General features: G+C 55.6%; 1 protein-coding gene across 1 annotated transcript in view; it reads left to right on the forward strand.

Moving 5' to 3' along the window:
- Positions 1–9,330, forward strand: part of SLCO2A1 (solute carrier organic anion transporter family member 2A1) — a 78,092-nt gene extending 68,762 nt beyond the window's left edge. The window contains exons 11-14 of the mRNA XM_082839911.1: positions 385–548; positions 3,861–3,925; positions 6,404–6,527; positions 7,350–9,330. Coding sequence (XP_082696037.1) covers positions 385–548; positions 3,861–3,925; positions 6,404–6,527; positions 7,350–7,470 — 474 coding nt within the window. The 3' untranslated portion in view covers positions 7,471–9,330. The remainder of the gene's footprint in view (positions 1–384; positions 549–3,860; positions 3,926–6,403; positions 6,528–7,349) is intronic.
- Positions 9,331–11,179: the final 1,849 nt, after the last annotated feature.

The raw sequence follows: 11,179 nt of genomic DNA on the forward strand, positions 1-11,179 counted from the left end.
AACACACAAACAGCAAAAACAGCAACCCACAAAACCACTGCTGCTCCAGAGGAGGGCCCTCCCAGGCCCCGGTCCCCACTGGGTGGGCAGTGCCTGGCAGTGGAATCCTACATATCCTGATGCGGGTGTAACTGCGGGAAGAGCCCAGCCCACGCTGGACAACTGGTTTTGGTGAAGATGGTTTCTGTTGCCCAAATAGTGGTCAGAGGCAGTATCCATGGGGCACCTGAAACCCCCACCTGGTCTCCCGTCCAACCTCTGCATCCAGCATCACCAGCTCCCCAGGGAGGGCAGAGGAGCGAGAGCTGGAGCAGGCATTTAAAAGTATGTGGAGTCGAAATAATGACAGCAGGTTTCCCCTGTTCCCCTTCCTCTCCTTCCAAGACCTACTCGAACTGCAGCTGCGTGAGAGGAGGATCTGCTTCAGCAAAGACGGGCCCGTGCCCCATCCCCTGCGCCCACTTCCTGCTCCCGGCCATCTTCCTCATCTCCTTTGTGGCGCTCATAGCCTGCATCTCCCACAACCCTCTCTACATGATGGTGCTGCGGTGAGTGTGCCTCTCCTTCCCCACGCTTCCCTCACTTCGTGCCCAGCTGCCCCTTCTCAGCTCTCCTGCCTTTCGTGCCCCTCAGTGTCCTTGGACGTTCTTGGGGTGATACAGGGAGATAATGCTGGTGCGCCAGTGGCGGGGGCTTCTGTGCCGGGCTTGTTGGGAGTCCCTCGCTGCAGCCTCACTCCATGTCTCACGGGGTCCCTGTGCCTCCATCCCGCACAGGGAGGGCAGAGCCTGACGGCTGAGCCACGTGACCAAGCCAGGCTGCCTGATTGCACGCCTGTAGACTCATTTATCTTCAAGTCCTAAAAGAACTGAGAGGGTGGAGGAGAATTCAGTTGGATACATAAAATCGGGGAAGGAAAATGAGGAAAGTTCCAGAGACAGAATGAGGGCCACGGAAAGGATGGAAATGAGAAAAGCACAGTGTGGAGCTAGGAGCCAGGTCAGAAGGGAGGGGCCGGCCAGGTGGGAGGGGAGGACAGAGGTATCCTGTTACAGCAGCACTGAGGTGCCCCTGAGGTGTGGAGAGGGAATGACCTCCCTTCACCTCACCCTCGGCGAAGGAGAAAAAAAGGTTTCAACCAAGTGGGCATAATTCACCCCCTGCCTGCCTCCCTCGTGTCCTCATCCGTCTGGCAAGCAGAGAGGGAAAAACACAGGATCTGGAAGCCCAGGGCCAGGGTCAAAGGCCCACTTCTGCCATGTACTGGCTGAAAGTCCTTGGGTGTTGCCCATCTCACCGAGTCTCAGTTTCCTCGCGGATGAAAGGGGGTTAATGATATTGACCTCGAAGGATTGGTGTCAGGGTTATATGGTAAATTGCTTTGTAAATACAAGGTGCTCTGCATATTAGTTAATTATCACTATTAACCAAATTATTGTTATTGCTATTACTATTATCAGCTAGCTAGGTGGCTAGTTTCCCCAGAAGACTAGGAGATGAGGAAGGGTCTGGGATTTTACCTTATTTACAAGTTAGCTTGCAAACTACCAAGCTCCTGTTTCTGTTACTGTTCCACAAGGATGCTGGCAGAGGCTGGGAGACTCCCGGGTCAAAGCCAAAGGACTTTGCTGCTCACAGCACAGCAAGCAGTGTGAACCTCATGCTGCACCATTTATCCATGCCCCCCAAGTCCTACTGGGTGACGTGGAGGGGCTCAGGTGTATGTTTCGCCTGCAGTGGGTGTAGGTCACAGCTAAGGAACACTGAGCTTGGGAGAGCCACTGCTTATACAGACCAAGCCTGCTGCTGGTCTAGAAGATTTTACCTCATGCCTCAAGGATGCTTGTTGCAGCTACAACCCTGGGAAATGGCCCACGAAGCGAACAGTCAGGACCTTGCATTCTTAGCATACTCCGCAAGACTGTGTAGGGACGCTGGGAGCACCTTGCCTCCCAGCACCACCCTCTCCTCCACTGCTCCCCATCCATGCATTCCAAGTACCCGTGCTTTCACCCAAGGCCCCTGAGTGGGCTTCCCTTCTTACACCCCAAGTCAGATGGACCATGGTGGACCCAGGGATCCTGAGAAAGGTGTGTGGGTGGCCATGACGAGGAGAGGGAATAGGATAAGGAAGTCCCTGAGCAGCGGAGAAGGGCATCCCTGTTAGATCACCTCCCAGAGGGCTGTCAAGCCCCAGGGATGGGGAAGTAGTGGAGTCAAAGCACCATTTCAACCACAGGGTGGGCTTTTCTAGAAAATCTCTGGTCAAGGGCTGGAGTGAAATTGGAGAAGAGGCCCCAGTATCCCAAAATGATTTAAAGATAAATCCCACTGGGAAAGATGAAAGAATGGATGCTGTGTCGTATGGAGAAGGTGAGGCTTAACGATGGCATTGTAGGTGACCCAAACCTTATTTGTATCAGTCGTGGCCTCCAGCTAGGCATGGAAATACAGGCTGGGAGTGAAGGTTTGCCGAAAATGTATCAGGAAAGAGAGGTCAGAGAGCCAGCGTTAAGTCGGGGCTGAAGGGGCAGAGAGTACAAGGAACTCAAAATCTCTATCAGAAGCCAAACTGGGGTTCCCAAGTCCCATTTAGCTGAGAATCCAGAGGAGTCTGCCCAGGGATAAGGACCAAGACACGGAAGCTTCTCCTATGGATCGGACCACTGAAGGCATCTATGGGCAATTAAGGGAGCGTCCATGAGATTGAGATTAGAGGCACTTCCCACGTGGGGGATCCCAGTGGGTGCCTCCCCGCTGCTTCACCCCAGTGGGTATTCTGAGAAGCTGAAAGAAGGTCCCTTTCCAGTTTGCTAAGCAGAACTATGGAGGTAAAACAAAACGTGTGCAGAGACCTGGGGATTACTTCTGAGTTCCCTCCCTTGCTGGCCCCTCAGCCCCCGAATGCTTTCCCCCAGCCAGCTCCCGCTCAGGAGTGCGTGCACTCAGGGCACAGCTGGCCCGCCCCTGGCCGCCCCCCCCCGCCTCGTGGAAGGGCGTGTCCTCGCTCCGCTCCACGCCCAGCCGGGATGACAGGGCCTGGCGGTACCTCCTCCAGACAGCCTGCCTCCTTTCTCTCTGAACCTCCTTCCTCAGCCAAGCACTTTTCTCCTCTTTAGAGAAGAAGGGTGGGAGCACGACTGGCTGCATAACTTTCAGGACCCAGTGCAAAATGGAAATGCAAGGCTCCTGGTTTGAAAACTATTAAGAATTTCAAGCCAGCCACAGCAGAGCACTAAAGCAAACACGGGACCTTTCTGAGGGTGGGGCCCTGTGAGGCCACACAGGTCGCATGCCCACGAAGCCGGCCCAAAGTAGAGGATTCTTTTAGTTGCACACAGGAGCCGACAGCCCAGGGCCCCTAATTACACTTAGTATCAGGGCTGTCTTCTATTGCTGTAAACACCACAGGAGCTGTTCAGACCTGCGGCCATAAACACAGCCTTCAGTATCCTCTCCGCTCCCAGACGCTCTGCCCTTTGCTTCTTGAAGGGGGCTCTGGGCAGCCCAGAAAATCACAGAGAGCAGTGGTTCTCAAACCTGAGTGTGCACAGAATCTCTTGGAGGGCTTCTTCCAACACAGATCGCTGGGCCCCATCCCCAGAGTGTCTGACTCTTCTTCTGAGGCAAGGCCTGAGAATCTGCCTTGCAAATAAGTTCCCAGGGGATACTGACGCTGCTGGTCCAGTGATCATGCTTTGAGAACCATTGAGAGGAGCAACGGGAGCTCGGGGCCCCGGGGAACCCAGCCAGGCCATGTGAGGGCAGGTTCCGACGCGCCCTGAGGCTGTGGCTGCCCCGGTGGGGGGAAGGCACAGCCCTGAGTCCTCCCACTGCTGATTTCCTGTGTGCCTTTTCAGCGTGGTGAACCAGGAGGAAAAGTCATTTGCCATCGGAGTACAGTTCTTGCTGATGCGTCTGCTGGGTAAGTGTCAGAGATGCCCCCCTCCCCGTGGCCCCAGATGACAGGGAATCAGAGGGCTGTGGGGTGCAGGGTGGGGACGGGGAAAGCCCCGTCTCATCTCTGTCGTAAAGAGAAGCTGTACACAGTCAACACAACAGTAAATGCCAAATCCCATATGGGCGGTTTCCCCATCACTTGAGGTTAGGAAAGATTCCATCTATGGCATTAACACCAAATGAAAGTATGTAAGAAAAAGGAAAAGTGGACGCAGCTGAGAATGCCTAATAGAACATTGAAGGCAGGTATTTTTTCATCTCTCTCCAAGAATTCGCTGTAGGAACAAAACCTCGTGCTCCTGTCCCAAGCAGAACGGCAGCGGAGCCCAGCCCTGGCTTCCTTTCCATTTGACAAAATACACTCCTCCTACCTCTATTTAGCAAAGTGGGGCCCTCTGCCGACCAACCCTGCCTGCTCTCAAGCAGCCCAGAACCCAGGAGGAAGGGAACTGTGCACAGCAATCAGGACTGGCTACAGGAGGACAAGCTGCCTGCAGGCATCAGGGAACACCCAGCTTGCCCTGCAGGTCCTTTCCCAGACTGCTCACGCTGGACTGTCCCTTCTGGACACCTCCAAGCACTAGATAAACACAGGGCACTAATATGGAGACCCTTGCAGTGAAGGTACACTAAGTAAAGGGACTGATTCCAGGACGGATTCACACTAAGTAAAGGGACCAGATAAAATGACAGATTTATTGAGGACCCGGGGGCATGCACCGCAGCGGGGAATACGGTGACTGCAGTGGAGGGATTTCATCTGTGATCAGGGTGCACTTTCTGACCTTAAACGCTGAAATCCCTGCAGAGCGCATGGTGCATTATTATCTGGGAGTCTGATCTGCACTTCACCCCGTAGCAGCTTCCACGATCACACTGGGGTGTGTGGGTGATGTCTCTCCTGGGCCTGCTGAGCAGGAGGCCCTCTCCGACCAAATCTGGGGGAGCTGTGGGGTGATGAGGAGTGAATCAGTTTTTTCAGTGGGATTTCTCGGTGTCTGGCCACTTGCTCCTCTCGCCCCAGAAGCCCCCCTTCAGACTCTGCTCCTCTGGCCTATATTACAAGCACACAGGACACTGGACACTGGGATCTATCCTGTCCTGGTGGCAGAGGTATGGTCGTCACCACAGTGCCTTTCCATTTATAACTTGCTCTGAAACCTCCACTGGGAAGGAAACCTTACATTCCGCCCAGCCCAACAGCAGCCAGGATGGGCTCTGGAGAGCCCTGCCCTGCTTCTTCCAGCCACGGTGAAAACAGCCCCTCTCCTGAGGCTCAAAGCACCTGCTGCCTTTGTTTTGTCATTTGAGCTCAGATAACTCAGTGTGGCCACCACAGATAGAAAACCCAGGCTGGAGGGATCCATTCATCACCTGAGAAGGCAATTCCACCCTGGGTAGAAAAAAGGACTTGGCAAGTTTCAAATTACCCACTGGGACTTGGCTGAAAATTTTTCTGGACTTTATTTCTATTCAGGGAACAGCATTCAGGAAGGTCAGTCCTTGTGTCCAGTTTCCGTCCCCTGTTCACCTGGAGATTAGGGAGCCAGCAGGTCTGAATAGAGAGGCTGGTTCTTGAAGGTTCCCACCTCTGGGCAGAGCCAGAAGCAGAAGCCTTTTTCTTTCCTCCAGAAGCAGCTTCCCACAGGGCCCAAAACAGAGTCTGAGAGACTGTTCAGAGTGGTTCTGAGAATGGGGTGGCCTGGCCCAGGTGTGGATCCGGCCGAGCCCTTCCCCAATCCAGTGACTGCCTGGAACTGTAGCTAAGGATGTGGGGCTCATCCGAATATTCAGCAGCCGTAGGGCATGGCCCCGATGGACCAGTTCTCGCCACTCAGCTGTGGGGAAGTTCAGGGGGCCTGGGAGGTTCTGAGCAGCCAGGGTATTGGGGGTCTGCTGGGGGTGTTGTCTAAACCAGCAGGGCAGCTTCGTGTAGTGGAAGAATGTGGGATCTGAACCTCCAAAAACGAGGGTGCAAAGTCCAGCCCTAACCCCGCTTGCCTATGCAAAGGTGAGCCAGCCAAGCCCACCTTCCTCCCCGTTAAAATGAGGACACCCACCCACCTCCGGGCTGCTGTGAGGACCCGAGGAGTTGGTGTCCTTGAGAGCCTCCTGCCACCCAGTGGAGCCTAGCAACCCCAAGTGTGGGAACTATGGTATCTGTCTGAGCAGGCCCACAGTGACATCTGCGACTCACTCTGCCCTGGAAGGATGGCTCAGGCCCCTTTTCTCTTCTAAGCCTCTGGTGAAAGAGTAATTCAGGCTTCATGGAAAGCTCTTCTGCTTTCCAAAGTCACTGTGGTTCCCAGGGTGGGGCAGAGCCGTGCTCATGCCCGTGAGCTGTGCAGGGGTGCTGGGGGGCTCGCTCCCCACCCTGCCGGGTGCCTCTCCTGGCAGCTCCACATGACCTGAGCTCTCTGAACTCTCTTCCCACTGATGCCAGCCTGGCTGCCGTCTCCAGCCCTCTACGGCCTCACCATCGACTACTCCTGCATCCGCTGGGGCGCGCAGTGCTCTGGAAGGCGAGGGGCCTGCATCTACTACGACAACGACGCTCTCCGAGACAGGTGAGGCCCCAGGCCCAAGCAGAGGCCGTCATCTGCTCCAGTGGCAACTGTGAGGCTCTCAGGCCTCCGAGGGAGAGGGCAGGAGGGGAGCTGCCTTGGGCAGGGAGCGGGGCCACCGGTGACCGGCATTTCAGGGCCCACAGAGAGCCGTCCAAGACTCAGGGGCTGCTCTGTTGTGGCCCCCCTTCTGCGGTCCCCACTGACCCTCGGGGGGTGGGAACAGCAGCAGAAAGGTTTTTCAAAGGGAGAGGCCGTGGCTGTGGGATGATGATGCCAGGCCAGCCTCCCACTGCTCAGAAAGAGGTGGCCCGTCACGGCTCCTGGCAGAGGCCAAGGGCAGGCGGCACCCAGCTGCAGCACCACTGAGTTTGGCACCTCTTCCAGCCACCTCACCTGCTGCCTCATCACACAGACAGAAACAGCAGGGAGAGTGGGCTTCAGGGGGCAGGACGGGATCTGGAAACGGCGTGGGAGTGGCATAGAAGGCCTGGAGCGGGGCAGACCAAGAGGCAACGGGAAGGTGCCCCCTCCTGGCTGTGCTGGGCAGCAGGACCCTCCAGTCGGCTGGGTCTGCAGTGTCTCTCTGGCCCTCCAGGGGTCGCCAGGGCAGGGACGAGAAGCAGTGGACTGGGAGTCCCACATCTACTCCCCGCCTACTCCTTGCGAGGCCTGTGGTCCTGGGGTTAAAAGGAATGAGGAGAGCAGCCCCACCTGGGTGGGCCCGGATCCTGCCCTGAGTGGTGAGGACACCTGGCCCGGGCCACTGTGATGCTGCCCACAGAGCCTCCACACCCCTCACAGGGCCTGTCTCCTGCCCCACAGGTACCTGGGCCTGCAGGTGGGCTACAAGGCTCTGGGCACGCTGCTGCTCCTCTACATCAGCTGGCGGGTGAAGAAAAACAAGGAGTACAACGTGCAGGAGAAGGCCGCCAGCCTCATCTGACGGGCGACCTCGGCCGCCGCTCTGCTCTCGAGAACGGACCCTGCCCCGCACCTGCCCACATTTACTAACGTTAACACGGCATCTCCTTTTCATTTCTTAAATAAGAGAGAAAACCCCACCAACATTTGCCTTCCCTGTCCCCCCCTCCCAGAGCACCCCAGGGTCCCTTGGGGCTGCTGTGCACCTGGGCCAGGGGGGGCACAGAGCTGGTGGGCTGGGTCTTCCCTGGCCCCTTGGGAGGGGCCCCCAGAGGCCCAGGCTCATCCTGCGCAGTAGGGATGCTCACTGAGGCAGCTCTGCACCCCCAGCCCCGTAGTGGGTGGTTTCCCAGGCGGAGAGATCTCTGGGTATCTGCCCAGAGGAAGAAGGGAGGGCTGAGCTCTTACTGGCCAGAACCAGACTAGGGGAGGGGGAGGCTGGCTGCAGCCCCCTCTGCCTCCGGGTTCGGCACCAGCACAGAACCCAGGAGGGGCTGGCTCCCTTCCCCTCAGATCCTCACTTCCTGCCCCGAGAGGCCACTTTGGAAGCTTCCCCGTTGGGAAGTACAGCCAGCTGTTCCCCTCTCAGTTACCCACGCTCAGGCGCCAGAGCTGGGACTGACACCCAAGGATGGGCCATCCAAATGCCGTTCACGTTAACTCTAGGCCCTTCCGTACACGGGTCTGTGCATGTTTATCTCTGTCTTTCTGGGGGTATATCTCGAACTAAGAATGCCACGCTGTGGTGAAGACCTGCGGCCGGCTGTGGATAGCCGTGATGCCCAGGCCCCACTCCACGGTGTGAGGACAGGACTCGTCATCTCAGAGTGGTGGGAAGAACCCCTCCCCCACAAGCCTCCCCAGGCGCAGATGAGGTGGCTTCACATGGGCTCCCTCATCTGGACTTTAGCCTGTGTGTCACGGAGTAAAGGGAGGCCATCAGGGATGTCCACAAAACAGGTGATGAAGCCCAGGGAATGTCAAAAGCTGCCAGGCTGCTCGGCCATCTGCAGCCCACAAAGTAGAGGCCCAAGAGGTTGACTCTCCTGGTCCTGAACACACTCATCAGCATTTTCTCAGCCTCTTCTCACCGCCTCCAGAGGGGTGAGCGCCTTCTCCGGACTTGGGCTGAGAGGTGCTGCTGCTGTGGGTGCAGGTTCAGAGTCAGAAACCAGCAAGGGAGGCCTTTCATCCACAAGTAATTTATTTATTGGAGACCGACCTTGTGCAAGGCGGCGCTGGCGCGTGGTTCTCCTGGAGCTTCCCCGCCCTCCATCTACACTAAGGCCTCCTCCCAGAGTGGGCTCACTGGGCATGGCTGGGACTGCACAAGCAAGAACCCGGAGACTGTCAACAAGACCTTGACCGTCCACGCCCCATCGGACTGAGCCCGCTCCTGGCCTTTACGAAGCAGGGAGCTGACTCGCCATGCCCTCTGGAGCAGCTGGACATTGGTTGTGGCCACATGCAGATCTCTTGAGTGCCACTGCTCTTGGAAGACCCGTCCAGAAGCCACCTCCAGAAAGGCCTCATATGGTGGAATGTGAACGGCCACACTGCCATGGGACCGAAGTCTTTGTGAAAGCCACTGTCGCAGACAGCCTGATTCCAAAGCCACCAGCTCTATTTCCACAGATCTCACTCTGGAAGGGAGGCTCTATGCAACCTCAGGCCCTTAAATGGCCTGCTTGGAAAATGATTCCCTGCAACTAACCCTGGTCCTTCTCGCTGCCATTTAACCAAATTCTGAAGGCACTACCTTCAGCTGAGCTCATGAAGAATGAATGCCAACCTTCAGATTCTGGAAGATGGTTGCCCTCCCAAGCCTTTTTTTCTATTATGATATTGCTATTAATATATTATAATTCTGCTGTTGATATAATTTGGTCATGAATTTGTACTGTCATGTATATTGGCTAGAGAGCAGACAGAACCTATACCTTCTGGCCAGAGGAGCTGCCCCTGCCCCAACCCTTGGGGGCCCAAGGCCATGGGGATAGGAGGTGATGCCACTCTAACCCATCATCCTGGTACAGAGCAGCAGCAGGTACCTCTTGTCCCTTCAGTGAATCTCTGCAGGTGACTGTCAAGACCCCACAGTGCTGGGCTCTCAGGAGCCCTGATCCCTGCCCTTGAGTTTATATGCAGAAGTGGGGTTGGACATGAACAGCTAAGTCCATGACACAAAAGAGAACTAATATCGTAATCATCACCGACCACTTGGTCACAGCCAGTACAACTGGCCCACGGCAAACCTGCCAGCTGGGACTATAATGGTGTCACCTTCATTTCACTTCCGGTGCAAAGCTTAACAAGCTTCCTTGAGTGTTGGACTCTCATAGAGTGTGTTGTTAAAATGCAGATTCCCAACCCTCTCCACCCAGCCCCAGAGGCCCTTTATATGGGGCTGAAGGGGGCCCAGGAGTGGCATTTTTAACTGGCCCCTCGTGTGAGGCTGATGTGGCTTGTTAGACCCTGTGTGGTGGGTCATCAGGGCCTCAAGGATGTCCACTTATGCTTAGACCACTGAGACACGGACCCACACTGGGCCTGTGGTCAGCTCAAAGGTGGCTGGAGGAGGAGAAGGCTCCAATCAGGGGCTAGTGGACATGGAAAACAATGCAAGAGCCCACATTTATATTGGGTTCTACCAGTCCTAAGGGTGGAACTCTCCTTCTACAAGCTTGAGAGTGCAAAATGTGTCACTGTCATTTCTTCATATTGGTTGTGTCTGACTTCAGGCCCTCATGCTGCTGACTGGCCGGAAATTCAACCTCAACCAGCCTTGTGTTTGGCTCTCAGAGCCATCTGCATGTCCTTGGGTCCTGCCACTGTGGGTCTTTGGTCCCTTCCCAGTCTGAGGCCTCCTAGAAGCCCTGCTTCTTCCCTGAGCCTGGAAACCCTAAAGAGGCCAGATCCCAAGACTAGGGTCCTGTGTACCCGCAATGATGCTCCCCATCCCCACATCCAGTCCTAGGAAGTCCACCCCTCTGCTCCACTCCCTCTCCCAGCCCCTCGGGGGCTGAATGAAAAAGCCAGGAAAGGAAGGGTATGCAGGAACCTTTTTATCCCATCCTTCCTTGAGCCTTTTTGGCACAGGAGAGGGAAAATGCAGTGAGAATTAAATGCCACATCTCCATAAATCATCCTTTGGCCCACAGCCCTTTGGGGTGATCCTTACCATAGCCCCATGTTGGAGGCCAGACTGGTCTTAAGGCTCCATTTGAAGATGAGGAATCTGAAATCAAGGAAGTGACCGTGTAGTCAAGTTTATGCAAATAATAACTGGCCGGATCTGGACTCAAACCAGGCTGTCCAGACCTCTCTGTCTGCTCCAGCTCCCCTACTGAGTCAGTCTGTTCCCTCGGAAGTTCACTAGCCCATGGGATGGAGGTGGGGGAATCTACTGAGGGCCAAGCAAGGTAGGTAACGGAGGTGGAGAGAACCAGGTAATATTTCACTTACCACCTGCTTTTCAAGTAATGAACGTTACAACTGTTCATTAACCAGGGCCACGTCAGCCCTATAGCATCAGAAGTTAAAGGAGAGTCACGGAGAAAAGGGACAAAGAGGAAAAGGCTTTTAGGAGAAAAGGCCTTGAGAGAGCTGCACACAGACAGACCTTCAAGGAGACACGCCCACCTGGTGACGGGTTAGCAGAGTCTCGCTTAGGAAACAAAGCCACGTTGTGCTTTTCTCCAGCTGCGTTCAAAGATGAAGAGATACATTTA

The sequence above is a fragment of the Leucopleurus acutus genome (assembly GCF_964270905.1).
Source record: "Leucopleurus acutus genome assembly, chromosome: 5".
NCBI classification, from domain to species: domain Eukaryota; kingdom Metazoa; phylum Chordata; class Mammalia; order Artiodactyla; family Delphinidae; genus Leucopleurus; species Leucopleurus acutus.